The sequence below is a fragment of the Phyllopteryx taeniolatus genome, chromosome 15 (genome assembly GCF_024500385.1).
Source record: "Phyllopteryx taeniolatus isolate TA_2022b chromosome 15, UOR_Ptae_1.2, whole genome shotgun sequence".
Classification (NCBI taxonomy): domain Eukaryota; kingdom Metazoa; phylum Chordata; class Actinopteri; order Syngnathiformes; family Syngnathidae; genus Phyllopteryx; species Phyllopteryx taeniolatus.
The window spans coordinates 20,912,464-20,933,608 of record NC_084516.1 but is presented as its reverse complement, the minus strand read 5'-3'; the positions used below and the strand labels follow the sequence as shown (position 1 = coordinate 20,933,608).

General features: G+C 44.0%; 2 protein-coding genes across 6 annotated transcripts in view; both read right to left on the bottom strand.

Annotated features, from left to right (window-relative positions):
• The window catches only part of scai (suppressor of cancer cell invasion), an 82,335-nt gene extending 78,014 nt beyond the window's left edge, over nt 1–4,321 (bottom strand). For 2 of the 3 annotated variants that reach the window (XM_061747675.1, XM_061747679.1), the window contains exon 1: nt 4,189–4,321. The gene's annotated coding sequence lies outside the window, so the exon portion shown is untranslated. Of the gene's footprint in view, nt 1–1,990; nt 2,012–4,188 lie in introns of those variants that run through there. The other variant, XM_061747678.1, reaches the window with a different exon arrangement.
• A 4,022-nt stretch (nt 4,322–8,343) lies between these two features.
• Nucleotides 8,344–21,145, bottom strand: part of LOC133465181 (SWI/SNF-related matrix-associated actin-dependent regulator of chromatin subfamily B member 1-like) — a 34,924-nt gene continuing 22,122 nt past the window's right edge. Inside the window, exons 8-10 of one of the 3 annotated variants that reach the window (XR_009784568.1) lie at nt 20,728–20,967; nt 20,519–20,568; nt 20,041–20,434 (exon numbers count right to left, since the gene is read on the bottom strand). Coding sequence is in view for 1 of the 3 variants with exons in the window: in XM_061747680.1 (XP_061603664.1) it covers nt 9,452–9,491; nt 14,061–14,192 (172 nt within the window). In the remaining 2 variants the exon portion in view is untranslated. Of the gene's footprint in view, nt 9,492–14,060; nt 14,193–20,036; nt 20,435–20,518; nt 20,968–21,145 lie in introns of those variants that run through there. The other 2 variants (XM_061747680.1, XR_009784567.1) reach the window with 2 other exon arrangements.

Genomic DNA, 21,145 nt, shown 5'->3' with positions numbered 1-21,145 from the left:
CAGCGTACAATGCAAGAAATATCATGTAAAAATGGAAATACTCTACAAAGCATGAGAAAAAAGAAGAGGTATTTAACGTGGATTTAAAAACATTTACACCTGGGGCTCACGTCACTTCTGTTGGCAACTTCTTCCATTTGTGTGCGGCATAATAGCTAAATGCTGCTTCACCATGTTTGCTTTGGACTCTGTGCTCCACTATTTGACCCGAGTCTGTCGATCTCAGAGCCCTCCTGGGTTTATATCCCATTAGCATTTATTTCATGTGTTCAGGACCTAAACCATTTAGTGAGTAATAGACCAGTAGCAGAACTTTAAAATCTATTCTAAAGCTGACTGGAAGCCAGTGTAAAGACTTTCGAATTGGAGTAATATGCTCTGACCTCTCTGTTCTGGTCAGAACCCGAGCTGCAGCATTCTGAATGAGCTGCAGCTGTTTAATGTTCTTTTTAGGGAGTTCAGTCAGAAGACCTTTACAATAGTCAAGTCTAATTGGGATAAAAGCATGGATGAGCTTCTTCTGGTCTGCTTGACACATGCAAGCCTTCACTCTGGATATGTTCTTCACATGGTAAAAGGCAGTTTTTGTAATTGATTTGATATGACTGTTGAAAGTCAGGTCGGACGGAATCTATCAGGTTTCAGACTTGGTCTTTGGTTTTTAAAGAGAGTGACTCCAGGTATTTTATACCAGCATTCCATCCGTCCATTTTCCGAGACGCTTTTCCTGACTAGGGTGGTGGGCGTGCTGGAGCCTATCCCAGCTATCACAACCATTCACACTCACAGTCACACCTCCGGGCAATTTAGAGTTGTCTTTTAACCTACCATGCATGTTTTTGGGATGTGGGAGGAAACCGGAGTGCCCGGAGAAAACGCCCCGCAGGCACGGGGAGAACATGCAAACTCCACACAGGCGGGGCCGGGGATTGAACCCCGGTCCTCAGAACTGTGAGGCAGACGCTCTAACCAGTCGACTACCGTGCCGCCTAACAGCAATCCACTTTTCTTTATTGCCCAAAACAATTATCTCAGTTTTGTTGTTGTTTAATTGAAGAAGGTTTTGGCTCATCCAGTGATTGATCTGTTTTACACAGTGACACAACACCTCAATTGAACAGTAGTCATCTTGAGACACTGCTAGATATAACTGTGTGTCATCTGCATAGCTATGACAGTCAAAACTAAAGTTCTGAAGAATTTGACCCAAGCGTAGCATATACAGGCTGAACAGGAGGGGTCCAAGAACTGACCCTTAAGGGAACCTATAGGTCATTGCCATAGGAGATTGAACACTTCCAATGGTTACAAAATAACTCCTTTCCTCCAGGTAGGACCTGAACCATTTAAGGACTGTTCCGTTTAGTCCTACCCATGTTTCCAACCTGTTCAGCAGTATATTATGATCCAGCATGTCAAAAGCCGCACTGAGATCCACCAAGACCAAAACTGACACCTTTCCCGAGTCACTATTCAACCTTATATCATTTAGCACTTTGATAAGAGCAGATTCTGTGCTGATATTTAACCTGATGGACTGTATTTTTTTCACTAAAATAACAAGCAAATTCATGGCATTTATGAGCTGGTAGGAGTTCTGGAGCTATCTGATTCGGAGGGGTTGTGAGCTTGTCAACCACAGCAAACAGAGTGACAATATTGTTTGTAGTTCTTACTGACGATTTCAGAAAAGTGTTGCTGTCAAGCCCTGACTAATTCTTGGTTAAATTACAAAGACTGTCTGTAGAGGTCAAAGTCAATTTGGAATTTACTTTTTCTCCACTTGCGTTCTGCTTTCCTACACTTTGATTTCGACCTCTTTACCATCATTGTGCTCCTCCACGGTGTTTTAATAGGAGCGACAGCATTGATGACATTTGAGATTTTCCAAGTGAAATTATCCAAAAGTTCCTCAACTGTCTCAGCATTCACAGTTTGTGGCACAGCAATGGTCTCCATAAACTTAGTGGCGGTACTCTCATTTAAGTACCTTTTCTTAATGGACAAAGAGGTTGTCTGAACTTTTGGAAAAATCTGCAATTCAAAGAATACACAAAAATGGTCAGAAATAGTCATATCCTTAACGTCAATAGATTGAATTTCAACATCCTTCGAGGTGACCAGGTCTAAGATGTGACCTTGAGTGTGGCTTGGACTCTTAATATGTGGAGAGAGGTCAAATATTTTTTTATCCCATGTTGTGGTCAACATGAATGTTAAAGTCTACCATTATGACAAAATAGTTGAAGTCAATACAAATAACTGACAAATCCTCCATAAATGTTCTATTGTACAAGCCCAATTCCAATGAAGTTGGGACTTTGTGTTAAACATAAATAAAAACAGAATACAATGATTTCCAAATCATGTTAGACCTATATTTAATTGAATACACTACAAAGACAAGATATTTAATGTTCAAACTGATCAACTTGATTGTTTTTAGCAAATAATCATTAACTTGGAATTTTATGGCTGTAACACGTTCCCAAAAAGCTGGCACAGGCTCATGTTTGCCACTGCGTTTGTTCCATCACCTTTTCTTTGAACAACATTCAATCAACGTTTGGGAAGTGAGGACACTCATTGTGGAAGCTTTGTAGGCGGAATTCTTTCCCATTCTCGCTCGATGTACAGCTTCAGCTGTTCAACAGTCTGGTGTCTCCGTCGTCATATTTTACGCTTCATAATGCACCACGCATTTTCAATGGGAGACAGGTCTGGACTGCAGGCAGGCTAGTCTAGAACCCGCACTCTTTTACTATGAAGCCATGCCGTTGTAACACGTTTGGCATTGTCTTGCTGAAAGAAGCAGGGGCGTCCATGACAAAGACGTCGCTTGGATGGCAGCATATGTTTCTCCAAAACCTGTATGTTCCTTTCAGCATGAATGGTGCCTTCACAGATGTGTAAGTTACCCATGCCATTGGCACGAACACAGCCCCGTACCATCACAGATGCCGGCTTTTGAACTTTGCGTCCATAACAGTCCGGATGGTTCTTTTCCTCTTTGGCCCGGGAGGACACGAGGTCCACAATTTCCAAAATCAATTTGAAATGTGGACCTGTTGAAACCTGTCAAATGTCTGGAAAGTGCTGTGCGAAATAATTTGGAACATTGCATTTTAAGTTTTGATTTTTCCCCCCCAAAAAAATCATCGGGAGGTTTGTTTAAAAAATTAAAAACATTCACAAAGTTGATTACCTGAAAATTAGATCTGACTGTCATATGTATCAACAAAAAATACATTTGCATATTTGTAGTTTGAACTCACAGTCGTCAAGGGAGTTATTTGCACCAGACAGAGCAGGTGGGAGTGGACGCCAGCGCCAGGAATTGTCAATACTAACCAATTGCAATAAATATGGGTTTATGTACATACATTTGTCAGGTGTGGTACTTTGTCGTATTTCATCACTTTTTCACATCCGGTCTGTAGAGGAAACAGGGTTTTTCGGCCTGGATATCAGTTTACTCCAGTTGAAACTAAATTGAAACGCCACTGTTCCCCATACTTGAAATACTATTCTATAGTCAGAATTCCTGTCGTTTCAATATTAATATTGTGCAAAATGTCGTGGAAGCAACATCTGATTGTCAATGTTGTGTTTCAATACTCTTGACCATTGAAATACACACACATCACGACAATATTTGGAACGGATTAATGCCCTTTCCATTCATTGCAGTGGGGAATCATTTGAGACACGAGTGCGTTGAGTTCCGGTGGTCACGAAACGAATTGAACTCGCATCTCAAGGCGCCACTGTTTCTGTTTGGTGTTGCTATGAAACCGGAAACAAGAAATTCCTGATGCATTGATTGCTTCGAACGCCTACTGCAGCTGAGGGACAGCGAGGGGGGCTTTTGCGGAGAATTGCTTCCCGCGATGGGACAGTTCAAGCGGAAACGCTACGTCGATTCGTCGGGATGATTTCCAAATGAGGAACAATGAAAAGGAACACCCGACCGACGGAGTGTCGAGCGCCGCTTGATAATGCCAATTCCTGCAAACGGTTTCTCTGGCAGAGGGGCTCCACACGCTCCATGCCAGAAATCGACCGAGATCTCATGTGTCCTCAAATCATCTCGTCGCTTGTGTTTGGGCTCGAGTCGTTGCTCGCGCCGGCCAGTCGAACAATTGATTCGCTCGATTCAACGCGAGCAAAAAACGAGATGGAGCAAACCTTTCGTTGCATCATGCCGGCTCTTCGCACCCAAGTGTCTGGTCGAGCGGGCGTCAATATGAGGCCACCAAGACGGAGCCTCGTATCCTCGAGGTTTCTCCGCACGGAGTCGTCGTGGCTAGCTAGATCCGGGTCGAGCTTTTCAAAGTAAAATTCGCACACGATGGCTCATTTGCCAGAGGGTGCGATCCGATTCGAGAACAAAAAAGGAAAGAAAGAAGATTTGACTTGTTACACCCTGTTGAAAATGCCTTCCTCAAAGTCATAGAACAAATAACATTTGATGACTTTTCTTAGTTTTGAATGAAGACATCAACAGGACCCTTGGATGTCGCCTGTCTTAATGTGGACTTGAATGTGTACAAATGTGAAAACTCTTTTGGACTTTCGGTCAAGAAACATTGAAGCAGGAGACAATAAGGGGGAAATGTGGTCCTTTTAATTACGGGAACAGGTCAAATGTGTGTTCAAACTGGAACTTGTGTAGTGTGGAAAATATTTGGCCCTTGGAATGATTTGAATCGGTCAAGAAATGCTTAAGGAGGAAGGAATCATGTCGAATTTGTCTTAATGTGGAAAATATTTTGTTGCTGGAATCGTTTCAATCGGTCAAGAAATGCGGAAGGAGAAATGTTGGTATTTGAAAGTGGCAAAATGGGAAATGTGGGGGAAAACTGCGGAATTAGGGCAGCGTGGAAAATATTTGGCCGTTGGAATGATTTGAATCGGTCAAGAAATGCGGAAGGCGGAAGAAATCATGTCGAATTTGTCTGAATGGGGACAGATTTGAGGAGGCTGAGAAACTATTCACTATTTGGTCTCCGCATCCTGGTCAGCGGCTCTTGCAGCCCCTTCCCTCAGGTAGGCGCTACCGAACAATGCAAACTTCTTCCCTCTTTGCATCAACTTCTTAAACAGCTAACTTACAATTCCATTGCAACATGCTGACAATTTTTTGGTCTTGAGTTTGTTGTCACATTGCTGTGGGGCCAATGATACATGTCTCGTGCACTCACTGTCGTCGTTTCAGCACCACACACTATTTGCATATCTGTTGTTGACCGATACTGGCCACTCATGCCGGACTCGCATCTGCCCCACTTGTACACTGACTGGGCAGTATCTGCAACATTTGCACAATCGACATTGTCCCAGATGATCGCACTACTCGTCACTTTCAACCGCCTCCGCTCCTTGAAGTCTCAGCGCCCTTTGCACAATGCTCATTGCACCGGACTCTTGCTATATTAGTCCTCCAAACTGCTCTAAGTGCTAGAGGTCTCTGCATCTTTTTGCACAATTGTCAAAAATAAATACAATTGTACCGGCATTACCAGATTACTAGCAACCCTTTACTGCTCAGTGACTGGTTTTTTTTTCGGTCAATGTCTTTCTGTCTCCAAAGCGTTCTCTGTCAATCGACCGTCGGTTGTCGTACTCGAGCGGCTCTAACGACCGGAGACAAATTCCTTGTGTTTTTTGGACATACTTGGCAAAATAAAGATGATTCTGATTCTGAAGTCTGAAATGAACTCCCTTTTTTTAAGTACATTTATTTCTGAACTATAATTCTTACAAGAAATGAACATGAGAAGAAAGTGTATTGCATGGAGTTTTATTTCAAATTCGATATGGGAGCTAGCATTAGCCACCTGGGAACCGCATTAACTGATTTGACAAGGAACTCTTGTGGGATTAAAGACATAACGTCTCGTATTCACCCTTCAAGTTCTTCCAAAGTCGTTGGTTTGGTAGAATAGACTTGCTCCTTTAATCATGGAACATACACAAAAAAATGGAGAAAAATATTACAACATATGAATAAACAAGTATTTTAAAATGGGGAGTTACGCTTCAATCACCCTGTACAAAATCATGCCATTAAGGAATATACATTGGCTTGCTGTGCAGTCTGCTGCTAAAAAGGAGACTGAAGGGATTACCCTCCCCAAATACAAAACTGAAAGATGCTGCAGTGAAACCCCGATTTAACCGTGACCAAAGAAACAAACAAAGGTTTGGTAATGCTCTCTGCTCCAGGTGCCAACATCATCTCCGACTCCCACACCTGCGTCGTGGAGGCGCCACGGACGGCGAAGGAGGAGGAGTCTGTGGCGTGGTATTCAGACCATTACAGACTATAAACCACAGACCTGCCACAGCGCCACCTCCCTGCTAAATGACCTAAATGACTTCTTTGCTCGCTTTGAGGCACACAACAGCACCCCTGCACACAAGACTCCACCCCCTCCTGGTGACCAAGTACTGACACTAACCCAGGACAGCGTGAAACGATCTCTCGACAGGATCAATAAACGAAAAGCCTCGGGCCCAGATAACATACCTGGTCGTGTTCTGAGGGACTGCACCTGAACGCACAAATGTCTTCACGGACATCTTTGACACCTCCTTGAGTCGGGGTGTTGTCCATACGCGCTTCAAAGCCACCACCATCATTCCGGTCCCGCAGAAATCGTCTCCCTCCTGCCTCAGTGACTACCGTCCGGTTGTGCTCACTCCCATCCTGACGAAGTGCTTCGAGCGGCGAGTCATGCACCACATCAAGTCCTCCCAGGACATATCGGTCCAACCGGTCAACTGATGACGCCGTCTCCACTGCCCTCACACACCTGGACTCTAAGGACTCATGTCAGACTGCTGTTCATATAGTTCAGCTCAGCATTCAATGCCATCATCCCTCAATCAATTGGACCAGCTGGGGCTCAACACTTCGATGTGCAATTGACTGCTGGACTTTCTGACAGGGAGACCGCAGGCAGTACGGGTCGGCAGCAACACATCCAGCACCATCGCTCTGAACACGGGGGCCCCTCAAGGTTGTGTGTTGAGAGGTGAGCCGCCTGGCCAGGTGGCGCACGGACAACAATCTCTCCCTAAATGCGGAAAAAAACCAAGGAGATTGTTGTTGACTTCAGGAAAGTGCACTCCCAGCATGATCCCCTGAACATCAATGGTGCTACGGTGGAGAGAGTGCACATCACAGAGAACCTCTCCTGGACCGGCAACACCTCATCACTGGCCAAGAAAGCTCACCAGCGTCTCTACTTCCTGCGCAAGCTGCGACGAACCAGAGCCCCGACCCCCATCATGTGCTCGTTCTACAGAGGGACCATAGAGAGCATCCTGACCAACTCCATCACTGTGTGGTACGGAGCCTGCACCGCATCCTGCCGCAGGACTCTCCATCGCATAGTGAGGGCAGCTGAGAAGATCATCGGAATCTCTCTTCCCTCCCTGCAGGACATTCACAGTACCCGCCTCACCCGCATAGCCCCCAGGATGCCACCCATCCGTCACACAGCCTCTTCAGTCTGCTGCCATCAGGGAGGGGACTGCGGAGTCCGCGGGCCAGGACTAGCCGACTCAAAGACAGTTTTATTCATCAGGCTGTCAGGAATCTCCCCCACTACCTCTCGTGTTCTCTGCCCACCTGAACTCTGACGCCCCACACACACGCACACGAGCCACTTTAGTAGCGTTGGGGTTTTGTCATCTCTCTGACCTTGACTATGTTGCACACGTCACCTGATCTTTGATATTGCACATTCATCCATCCACAATTTTCTGCTGCGCTCATCCTCACTCGGGTCGCGGGCGTGCCGGAGCCTATCCCAGCTATCTTCGAGCGAGAGGCGGGGTACACCCCGGACTGGTCGCCAGCCAATCGCAGGGCACATAGAAACAAACAACCATTTTCACTCACATTCAAACCGACGGGCGATTTAGTGTCGTCAATCAACCTACCGCGCCTGTTTTTGGGATGCGGGAGGAAACCGGAGTAGCCGGAGAAACCCCCACGCAGGCACGGGGAGAACCTACAAACTCCACACCGGCGGGGCCGGGGATTGAACCCCGGTCCTCAGAACTGTGAGGCAGTTGTGCTAACCAGTCGTCCACCGTGATTGCACATTCAATTAATATTTTTTATACTGTATGCATATACCATACTTTTATTTATCTTTTTAGACTGATGTTATTCTTTGTAGTCTTTGTAGCAGCGCGGGCCCTTGAGTACCGTAATTTCAATACTCTGTATGTTACACCCAGATTGAAGAATTGACAATAAAAGCACCTTGACATTGACCTCAATGTCCAATAAACTACTACAGTGTGAAAACATGCTAATAAGAAATATACATTTGGGCAATTTCCTTTATTATGTTCAATACAAAACAAAGAGAACAGACTATGACAGTGTTACAAGTAGAAAAAAATTTGTCAGAACAACATGGCACACGACACTTTTAAGACGCCATAGTCCTCGACCTCAGGGCCAATGTCAAAAACAATCATTTTCCCGTGTAATGCATCACGTACAGTATGAAGTGTGTGTTCAAAGTCTATTGATCTCTATCGGCCTCTACGTATAAACACGTCTTGAGCCGAGCTGGCATCGACACGCATATCCTCCTCCTCCTCCTCGTTTCGGCCCTTTGAAAAACTCCATCAAGAAGAATGAGCCGCTTATTCCGACTTTCCAGACATTCTTCCCACATTTTGTGGTATTTGCTGAATCCTATCATTGACAATATAACAGTGTATCTGGTACCCCAGCTCCAAGCACTCATGTATAAGCCAATACAAACATGTGATAACTAAAACCGTCAATGTGAAAGTGAAGGCTTTAGGTATTGGTAAGGAATTACAGATTATTATTATTATTTGTTTTTTTTAAACTAGTTTGTGAAAGATTCCCATCTATGAGTAGAGAAATACATGCGTGCATAATACTAGTTGACGAGAGGGAGCATCGGTCACCCTGACTACATATTAATTTTATTTTATTTATTATTGGTGTTATCCATGCATGTGTGAGGATCCTCAATAATGTATTGAAGGACAGATCATTAGATGTAGCTTCAGACGACCTCTGAAACATTTTATACACATCCATCCATTTTCTGTACCGCTTAACCTCACTAGGGTCGCGGGCGTGCCCATTATTAAAATATGTAGAATAATGAAAAAATGTTTGAGCGATGGTAGTCAAGGTTGAATCGAAGACAACCGACGTCTTTGTTGCTGCATAACTGTCACGTTTGATCCTAAAATCTCCGGTGGGATTGATTGGCTTTTCAGAGGTGGTCACATGTGCTTTGTTCCAAAATCTGCGTGCGCGCTGACTACATATCAACATATTTACGATGTGCATCCATGCATTTGCGTGAGCATTCTCAATCATTCCTTGCCCTCCGGAGGACGTCTTGTAGGACAGATCTTCAGTGTAGCTTCAGACTTCGTTCTACCAGGATGGAGCGGTGTTGGCCAGTCGTCTCATACGTCTACAAAGACACATTATGGTCATTATCTTAAAATAGATACAATTTGCAGAATAACCAAAATGTTAGGGCTATGTGCGTAGTCCAAAGGTTGAGACTTTTTTTTTTTTTTAGAACTGTCACATTTTATCCTAAAGTAACAGATGGCAGTGACACTTTCGAGGTTGTCGTAGTATGTGAGTCATTTGTGCTGAAATCTGTTCTGAAAAGGTGCGGGAGAGATGTTCAGATGACCTCCTCAAAAAGTAAGAAGCCCATTTTAATTTAATTGACTAAAAACTGTTTTTTCCCCAGGATTCCGACCGGCGACCGTTCGGTCACCGGACAACCCGCTCTACCGACTGAGCCACAGCCGAAGGTTTATCCCCCCCCAAAAAAACCAGTTTTGTTTAAGCCTGTCCTCTTCCTGTCAGCCTCATTTAGCGGCTCAAAAAATGGATAGATGGATGGGTGGAAGGTGAACCACCACTAAACATTTTCCAAAGGTTGACAAAATGCGTACGTCATCAATGGTGACAATACGGCGACGTCGTCAACGGTGACTCGATTATCTTCTCTGATGACTGCCTTGACTGTCGCACTATTTCCAGGATTAACTGCTAAAAAGGGTTTGCCGCTGCTTTGCTTGTGACTGCTCTCTGCTTCTGACCAGCACCCAACAACGACCTCATCTCCAAAATGGCTGACAGGAAGAGAACAAGCTAACAACGGGTTTTTTTTTTTTTTTTTTTTTTTTAAATGAATCTTCAAATAAATATTTCAACTACAAACCGTGACAACTTCAGAAAATCAATCCTATATTTAGTAGGTTAAATGAAATAGGACTCATGACTTTTGCTTGACTTGTATTTGTAGTTTGACCTCCAGTAGTTGGCTTCTTTGACTCCTCTATCCATAAAGTTATCAGGGTTTTCCCACAATAGACAGTCAAATTTGGAGGTGCCCATCTCCACCTAATTTAGGGCTGTCTCCAGCTCGAAATGGTCTTGACATCAGGAAATCAGTTATTATTTGACCAGTGTTGCATACGTTGCACAATTTCGAAAATTGCAATTACAGCATTCCGCTGTCCCAGAAACAGTTTGAAGTCGCTACTAACGCAGTTGAGGAGATTTGCTTTCCCATTACATAGGTAAATATTGGTTCATTTGCAACCAAGCACACTATGTTTTTGGCTTGTACATCCACTGAAAGTTTGTCCTAATGGGTTGAAATACTTGGGAATAAATGTGAGAAAATACTCAGGCGCATAAAGATAACTGACACTTTTGGATAAAGGGACGATTGATACACAGAGTGGCTTGGCCTCCCTCTGTCTTTAATAGGTAGAGTGTGAATGAATGAAGAAAGAAGAAAAGAAGAACATGGACTAATTTGTTCCATTGTATGCCACTGATCATACCGGAGTTTTTTTTTTTCTTCCTTCCTTCCTATGAAACAACTAAACTCAGTGAGTCAAAATGAACATTGTTCAAGCTCCTTATGACAAAGGAGACCTCAATCTGCCTAAATTTAGATGTGATTTGGCCTCGCAATTTCGTCCCTTGAGGATAGGGTTGCACCCTGAGGATAGAGAAGTCAGGTGGTTACGCATGGAACACTTTGAGTTGGGTACCACTTCTTTGAAGGTTGTGTCGTTTTTGGGTTGAAAGAAAAACCTCTCTTGCGCGACTAAAGACCTCATCACAGTGTCGGCTTGACTTGGGCGGGCCACCCAAGAAGATGAAACGAGAATCCCCCCTCCCCTAAAAAAAACCATGCATGCTCGTACTGTACAGACACAGGAAAAGCTCCGCTCTGTCAATCAAAGTACCGGCATTACCAGATAACTAGCAACCCTTTACTGCTCAGTGACTGGTTTTGTGTTTTTTTTTTGTCAATGTCTTTCTGTCAATCGACCGTCTGTTGTCGTACTCGAGCGGCTCCAACCACCGGAGACAAATTCCTTGTGTTTTTTGGACATACTTGGCAAATAAAGAGGATTCGGGTTCGGATTCTGATTCTGTCTGCCTGCCTCACGGCTCTGCACCGTGCTAGCGTCACTAGCTGCAAGATTGTCCACTGTCCAGTAATGTACACAAAACTGTAAGATTGTTTCCTCTTTTGTAGAACAATTAAGGAAACAATCTTGTCTTGATGGGTTTTTTAATACAAAGAGCTATTGACATGATGTAAACAAAAAGAGAGAGGGAGAAAGAAGAAGCAGAGGAACACGAGGGGGAGATGGCCAGCTGTCTGAAGCTGAAACTCCCAAAAAACAGAATATGAAGTCCTTCAGTCAGATTCAGTAGATTTCCTTCATCAGCTGCGGTGGCCCGCTTGGGAATGTCCTTGGCTAAGACAAACAATGCCTTGCTGCTTTTAGCACGGCTGGAGAGCTCAGAGAAGTCACACCGGAGAGAAAAGAATACATTAGGAAGGAAAGGCATTCACGTGAATATAAGTCACTTTGCCAACTCTTGATTACATAAAAAAAAAAAAAAAAAAAAAAGATCAAATAAACACAAACAAAATGACTAAGCGAGCACTATAAATTTGTTCCGAATGTTACACCTTGATCTAGGTTGAAGGAAATCTTACATAATGCAACAAAATCAGAGTCCTTTTAGCGCTTTGAGGAAAAGGGTCTTTTCACGGGTAGGCCGGTGTCAGCGGGTCTCATGAAGCATCCTAGTTGCCTTGTGAGTTGAACGACCACGCGTGCCTCAAGCAGCGAAGGTAATGGCACCCATCGGCAATACAGCATGTAGATATTTTTCTCCTCTTTTCTTCTTCCTCTCCACTCCTGACTTTGCGCAGCGGTGTGTTTTTGTGCTGTGTTGTCTGTTCTCCTCACCAAAACACTGCACATTTCTCGGATGATGGGACAGACTTTTGTATTTGGTTATCTGTCAGCGCATGACTCATTTGAATCTGTTGATGAACACAGATTTTGCATTGCGTCCTTTTTGCAAATTTAACTTCATGCGCAACGTTCCTGTCCGCTTTCTTGACATTTCCCAAGTCCCTGTTGGGGTTGCAGCAAATGTGATCTAGGGTCATCGGGAACTTGAACCTAGCGCCCATCCCCCAACAATGCAGGCGTCCACTTCACATGGACTCTGTTGACGGCATTTGAGTTCATTGGCCAAAGCTGGGACGATCGTGTCGTGAAAATGTTGACCTTAAGGTCAACCCACTGAGTTCATGGTTGGCAAGTTGTTCATTGTTTTGGGCCAAGTTCCATCCATTATTAACCACTTTTTGGTTGTTAAGAATGTTTTGGGGGTTTTGCAAAAACGTTATCAAAAGGAGGGGTGAAGTCTGGAGTGGCTTCTTTTTCTTTTTTCTTTTTGCTTTGTTGGTTCGGTTTCTGGTTTGTGGTCTGGAGTACAAAGCCAGTGGATTGTTTTACTGTTGTGCTTAGCAGCACACGTTGCATTATTATTATTATTATTATGTTTATAGATTCATTTAGAGCCAATTCGACAGGCTGCAAACACAGCACCAATATTAGCATTATCATAGTGATAAATATGATGACTATTTTACAAACATTTGTCTCGAATTTATGAAACATTCGCTTATATGGGTTGGCATATGAAGCGATATAGACTAAATTGTGCACATTTGTCATTAGGTCAACTGTGTATGATATGGTGGTTTCCCCACATGCGGTATACATATTACAAATTAGAAGACTGTTACATACATATAGATATGTGGTACAATCGAAAAGAGTGGCTATGTGGAAGCTTTCGATCACTTCAATAAGCTAGCTTTCCTTGGTTTGGCCGGCTGTACAAAAGTTTGGGAAATTGAATTTGTTAGACTACTTGGCTGATCTTCTTGAAATGTACAAGTGGCAAACGGTGAGGAATGACTGTAAATCTCCCAGATGACAACATCTTTTTGGCCCAGAAGGAAGAAATGCAGACTGTTCCTGAGCAAACAAAGTTACTGCAGCTGGTGGTGTTCACTATACCAACTAGAACAGCAACTGTGGAAAGGTAATTCTCTGCATTGAAAAGACCGAAAAGATACACTCGCAACAGGGCCGGTACAGGACAACTTGTGCCTTTCCCCCCCCCATATGTCTGAACAGAATAGTTGTGTTACCTTGCAGGACAGACAACTCTGCTGCACTCTTAACATATGGCTTCTTGTTTAAAGTAGAAACATGTCCAGATCATGGATGTTGATCCCTTTCCGAGGAGCTAGCTCCCGTCTTTGTGTTCATTCCACCGAGAGCGACCGAGAAGCTACCGCTGAAGAGTGCTGCTTGTTTCGGGAGCTCAATGAAGCAGCGCGGCTTACGGTCATTATGCCGGCCGAGAGGCCGAGAGGCTGCTCGTCTGCAGCCCGTGAGAGCCAATGCAACGAGGGTCCCTTGGAATTATCTCCCCGCTTATTTGATTGACACCTGAAAGTTCTAGGGAGGCGGGGTTTTTTCAGAGCATTAAGCAACACGCCCATAGCGTCTGCAAGCTGAATGTCTCAGTTCTACTGTGGAGTATTTTTTATTCATTCATACTCTGTACATTCTGTGCATAGAGTATGTCCATATATAGTGTGTACACCCATGTGCCTCACCTCGTGTTCCTGTCTTGGTCTCGGATCTTCTTTTCCATTTCTGCATCTGTGAGTGTCTCCAACAGGGGACACCACTGGTCTGCATCACCTGTGTTACGAATGGCAATCTCTACTGTTGGCAGAGGGTTCTCACTGCAAGCAAAATAAACGCATCCGAAATCAGTCCCATCGCAAATCACTGCCACTGTAGAAATGTGGTGCTGGAAATGGCAGCATTACTCACAGAAAAGCAACATTGTATGCACCATATGCCGAACTGAACAAGTGATAATCTGAGGACGTTTTAAGACTTGCATGGCAGCACATATCCGCGCAGCTCAACCAAGTTTTGAAGGCATACTTTTCCTCAACTGGAGCTTGAATTCCTTTCGAGCACACATCCAGAATCCCACCCATGGCATATTTCGGAACGGTGATTTCCAACCAGGCTACCGTGACACACGAGCGTGCCGTGAGAGATCATCAGGGTGGCCCGAGAAATTACACATTTCACTTAATTTGTCTGAAAATGATTCTTTTTCACAATTATATCTTTGTTCATCTATCTATCCCAGCAATGTATAGTGACAGGCAGACCAATTACTGTAACTGCTCTTCCATTAGATTCATACAATGGAATTTCATCCATTCCATTCATACAACAGAAAAGGTCATGGCTTCCCGTGAGTACCAGATCAGCTTCGTGGTCAATTAAACCTTCCGTGACATCTTGGTTTGGCGATGTGGTGTGAGATTTTTCTGACGTAAAATCCGGTGCCTTTGGAAACACAGTGATAGAAATTCTTGAATACAGCACACATTCGGGTTGGGCTTCTTCTGACACTGGGTGGCTCGACTTTAACAAGACAGAAGCAATTAGTTCAAGACAAGTGGGTTGTGTGTCAGATATAACAAGCAAGTGAGAATGTTCCAGACCCTCTAGGAAAAAAACAAATATGAGAAGGTGTCATAATTAATATGCACGGCTACTATTGCAGTAATAATGTTGTATGGGGGGGGGAAAAAAAACTCGAGAACATCAGTGCGTGTACAAGCCCAATTCCAAGGAAGTTGGGACGTTGTGTTATACATAAATAAGAACAGAATACAATAATTTGCAAATCATGTTCCACCTATATTTAATTGAATACACTACAAAGACAATACATTTTATGTTCAAACTGATAAACTTTGTTTCTAGCAAATAATAATTAACTTGGAATTTCATGGCTGCAACACGTTCCAAAAAAGCGCGGACAGGTGGCAAAAAAGAAAGGTGAGAAAGTTGAGGAATGCTCATGAAACACCTGTTTGGAACATCCCGTAGGTGAACAGGCTCATTGGGAACAGGTGGGTGCCATGATTGGCTAGAAAAGGAGCGCCCCTGAATTGCTTATTCAGTCATTCACAAGCAATGATGGGGCGAGGTTCACCTCTTTGTGAACAAGTGAGTGAGAAAATAATCGAACAGTTTAAGGTCAATGTTCCTCATCGTACAATTGCAAGGAATTTAGGGATTTCATCATCTTCGGTCAATAATATCAAAAGGTATATATATATATATATATATATATACTTATATATGTGGCGAGACTACTACAGTGAGTGCACGAGTAATGTATAATGGCGCCCACAGAAATGTGACAACAAACTCAAGACAAAAAAAAATGCAGCATGTTGCAATGGAACTGTAGGTTAGCTGTTTTAGAAGTTGATTCCAAGAGGGAAGAAGCCGTTGGAATGTCGGCTAGTTCTAGTTCGCATTGATCGGTAGCGCCGACCTAAGGGAAGGAGCTGGAAGAGCCGGTGACCGGGATGTGGAGGGTCCGAGAGGATTTTGCACGCTCTTGTCTTAGTTCTGGCAGCGTGCAAGTCCTCAAGGGTGGGTAGAGGGGTACCGACAATCTTTTCAGCAGTTTTGATTGTCCGTTGCAGTCGGAGTTTGTCCTTTTTTGTAGCAGCACCAAACCAGACTGTGATGGAAGAACACAGGACTGATTCGATGACCGCTGTGTAAAACTGCCTCAACAGCTCCTGTGGCAGGTCGTGCTTTCACAGAAGCCGCAGGAAGTACATCCTCTGCTGGGTCTTTTTGAGGACGGAGTTTATGTTGGTCGCCCACTTCAGGTCCTGAGAGATTGTAATTCCCAGGAACTTGAAGGTCTCGACCTGTTGACACAAGGCAGCTGGACAGCGTGAGGGGCAGCTGTGGCGAAGGATGCCTCCTGAAGTCCACGATCATCGCTACAGTCTTGCGCGTGTTCAGCTCCAGGTTGTGTCGGCCGCACCATAGCTCCAGCCGCTCCACTTCCTGTCGATATGCAGACTCGTCACCGTCGTTGATGAGGCCGATGACAGTGGTGTCACCTGCAAACTTCAGGAGTTTGACAGCCAAGTGCGTTGAGGTGCAGTCGTTCGTGTAGGGAGAGAAGAGCAGCGGAGAGAGGACACAACCTTGCAGCTGATGCTGCGTGTGGATGAGGTGGTCTCCCCCAGCCTCACCTGCTGTGTCCTGCCCGTCAGAAAGCTGTAAATCCACTGGCAGATGGCAGGCGAGACACTGAACTGGAGAAGGTTGGAGGAAAGGAGTTCAGGGATGATGGTGTTGAACGCTGAGCTGACAAACTTCAGGAGTTTGACAGCCGGGTGCATTGAGGTGCAGTCGTTAGTGTAGCGAGAGAAGAGCAGCGGAGAGAGGACACAACCTTTGGGATGATGGTGTTGAACGCTGAGCTGAGGTCCACGAACAGGATCCTCACGTAGGTCCCTGCACTGTAGTTCCAGAGATCTATTGAAGATCTGTGTGAAGACTGGTCCATGCAGACTTTGAGGCAGGATGGGGAGACATGGTCGGTGCCTGCCGCTTCGTTAATCTTTTGTCGTTTGAAGCTCCGTCCCACATCCTGTTCGTGGATGGTTAACGCAGAAGTCAGAGGTGTGATTGTGGTCGGTGGTGCGGCTGGGTGGGTGTGGGGTGTGAAAGTGTCCTTTTTAAATCTGTAGTAGAAGGTATTCAAGTCGTTGGCTAGTGTGCTATTGTTCTCAGCTTGGGGGGATCGTCGCTTGTAATTGGTCAGCGATTGAAATGCGCTACATCCGTAAGTGCAACTTAAATGCTACTATGCAAAGCAAAAGCCATTTATCAACACCCAGAAACGCCGCCGGCTTCTCTGGGCCCGAGCTCATCTAAGATGGACTGATGAAAAGTGGAAAAGTGTCCGACAAGTCCACATTTCAAATTGTTTTTGCAAATTGTGGACGGCATGTCCTCCGGGCCAGAGGAAAAGAACCATCCGGACTGCTATGGACGCAACGTTCAAAAGCCAGCATCTGTGACGGTATGGGGCTGTGTTAGTGCCAATGGCATGGGTAACTTACATATCTGTGAAGGCACCATTCATGCTGAAAGGTACATACAGGTTTAGGAGAAACATATGCTGCCATCCAAGCAACGTCTTTTTCATGGACACCCCTGCTTATTTCAGCAAGACAATGCCAAACCACATTATGCACGTGTTACAACAGCGTGGCTTCGTTGTAAAAGAGTGCGGGTACTAGACTGGCCTTCCTGCAGTCCAGACCTCTCTCCCATTGAAAATGTGTGCCGCATAATGAAGCGTAAAATACGACAACGGAGACCCCGGACTGTTTACAGCTGAAGCTGTACATCAAGCAAGAATGGGAAAGAATTCCACCTATAATTCTTCAACAATTCGTGTCCTCAGTTCCCAAACGCCTGCGATTGGCTGGCGACAAGTTCAGGGTGTACCCCGCCTCTCGCCCGAAGATTGCTGGGATAGGCTCCAGTACGCCCGAGACCCTAGTGAGGATAAGCGGAACGGAAGATGAATGAATGAATGAGTTCCCAAACGTTTATCGAATGTCGTTTAAAGAAAAGGTGATGTAACACAGTGGTAAACATGACCCTGTCCCAGCTTTTTTTGCAACTATAAAATTCTAAGTTAATGATTATTTGCTAAAAGCAATAAAGTTTACCAGTTAGAACATTAAATATCTTGCCTTTGTAGTGTATTCAATTAAATAAAGGTTGAACATGATTTGCAAATCGTATTGTTTTTATGTTTAACACAACGTCCCAACTTCATTGGAATTGGGGTAGTACATTTCAATAAATTAGAATATATTCTGTTTTATTGAGATGACCTAGCTAAATAGATTGTGCAACAGAAGCTTGTAGATGACTAAAGATGTGATTTATAGGGTTAGGAAAATGCAAAAGGGACATAACCCTCAAGCGTTACACAGTTCCACTACAAATTTGAGAACAATTAATCACATCTACAGTCATCTGCCGGCTTCTACATTTATTCAAAAAGACAAGCTTTTCTAGTTTCTTGGCATTCAGGCGATTACATTTTTCTTCTTGCAACTTCTCCAGTTGTAGAGAACATCCGGTCACATGCCTTTTATGGACCTTTTATTCACCATGTGCCATGATGTAATGTAATATTTAACTTGTTACTAGATCACATTGTACAGTTTGTAAGGATTTGGGTTTTCTTTTGCGTTGCTTTACTCTGCTGTTTGAGCCAGGTTGGCACTGCAAATACCTTACCTGGATAAGGTTTGATAAGTAAAAAAATACATGACTTCATGTACAGCTTAGTTTTTAAATGCAGCAGTATGAAGTATTTGGTAGCTGTAAATGTGTTTGCATGATAAAAAAAAAAAGACTGTACATTGCAAATATTTATTTGTGAACGTATAACTAGACAAAAAGCCGGGCTTCATTTCTTCATTTCTTCGGCCCGGGGACGTACGCTCGGCGAGCACAGAGTTTGTCCAGCCGGCATGTCCACCAAGTGCGGCTCAGCGGAAAAACTTAAATATCAGTGTTTGGCTCCCAGGCGGCTCCACTGTCTCGATAAAAAAACATTTGGGGGGTTTACGTGAATGAATTAATTGTTGTATTGGCTTTATGGTGCCTGAGTAAACATGTAAAAGTCTGCCAAGAGGCCTGAAATCAGGTCATCCGAATTTCTTGAGTTTTTCTACAGTATGTCACTAGCGAAGAACTCTGCCTAACTCTCTGCTATCGAGCCAGGACTGTCAACATAAACACATGTACTCTCACAAGTGGGTCTTCTACACAGAGGCAACCAATCAGAGGAAATGGGGCGGTCTTAGCCATATATGGACAAAGCGGATACAAAATTGAGTCAAACCGAAGTAGTTGTCAGAAGGGCCTTTTCTGAGGTAGGACAATGGGTGAGCTGTGACAACGCAAGAGATTGTGTGATTTCTGAAGACAAAAAACATGTCTTGCTGAAATAAGCAGGGGCGTCCATGATAAAGACGTTGCTTGGATGGCAGCATATGTTTCTCCAAAACCTGTATATACCTTTCAGCATTAATGGTGCCTTCACAGATGTGTAAGTTACCCATGCCATTGGCACTAAGACAGCCCCATACCATCACAGATGGTCCATAACAGTCCGGATGGTTCTTTTCCTTTTTGGACCGGAGGACACGACGTCCACAATTTCCAAAAGGAATTTGAAATGTGGACTCGTCGGACCACAGAACACTTTTCCACTTTCCTTCAGTCCATCTAAGATGACCTCAGCCCTGAGAAGCCAGCGGCCTTTCTGGGTGTTGTTGATAAATGGCTTTTGCTTTGCATAGTAAAGTTTTAAGCTATACTTACGGATGTAGTACCGAACTGTATTTACTGACATTGGTTTTCTGAAGTGTTCCTGAGCCCATGTGGTGATATCCTTTACACACTGATGTCAGTTTTTGATGCAATGCCGCCTGAGGGATTGAAAGTCACGGGCATTCAATGTTGGTTTGCGGCCTTGCCACTTACATGCAGTGATTTCTCCAGATTCTTTGAACCTTTTGATGATATTATGGACTGAAGATGATGAAATCCCTAAATTCCTTGCAATTGTACGTTGAGGAACATTAACGCACTTGTTGACAAAGAGGTGAACCTCGCCCCATCTTTGCTTGTGAATGACTGAGCAATTCAGGGAAGCTCCTTTTATACCCAATCACGGCACCCACCTGTTCCCAATTAGCCTGTTCACCTGTGGGATGTTCACACTTGCACTCTTTCCTCCAAATTCTCCTCCTCTACCTATTTGCTCAATAGTCCAGGTTTTTATTACCTTGTGCATAAAATCTAGCAAAGTTTTATCCACATATGGATTTTATTCTTCGGTGGCAGTGAATGGGATCTTGTGTGGTTGTCATTCTCCTTGAAACCAGTCTCTACTTCTGCTTGAAGCACAGCCTGTGCAGTTTAGAAATATAACTATTACTATAAAAATACATTGTTGAAATTGCTGTCGTGGGACGTAGAGAAAAAAAGCTTTCAATTCCCTTTTTTGTTTGCACTGCATACTGGAATGGTCTGCTGGATGCATAACCTGTAGGTTTTAAAAAAAGACATACGATTATTGGAGAATACTTTTTATCGATGACGTGTTTTGCAAGGTTAAAAAAAACATTACTTTTCTTTGTCACAATCCTGAAAGATGTTTGACTCGCGGGTGTTGAATTCCTGCAAGATGGACGAAATGGAAAATTCAAATCAGTACTGGCAAAAAATGTTACATTGTAATGTGAACTAGTGGGAGAAAATTAATGTTTTTATGTAACAAGGATTGAAAGAGCGTATTTGCTCGCTAAATGTAGCCAACGCGAGCTGCAAACGAGTTACCTTCGTCGTCGTCTGTCTTTGTCGGAGGAAACTCGGGATGAAGCTCGCCTGGCTATCCAGACGGAGTTCAGTCATCACGATTCGGGATCCCATTTACTCAAATCCTGGTCGGGAGACGATCCGCTGGCAAGCGGCTGGGAGGATCTCGCCATATGTATGGGACGCTATTTTGCGTGATAGCTTTGCAACCAAGCGATCGGCGTCATCCTTTATTCCCCCGCATGATCTAAGGCGTCATTCCTGTCGGTCGCAGGAATATTTTTCTGGCCTTGGCACAATAAATTTCTAGTACCAAAATATATATATATATATTTTTTTTTAAAGGTTTTTCTCATTTTGTATTCTCTCTTTTCCACCATTATGTTTGCCTTCTCTCTTTGTCTCTTCCACACCGCCTCCTTCTTCTTCAATCTGAGGG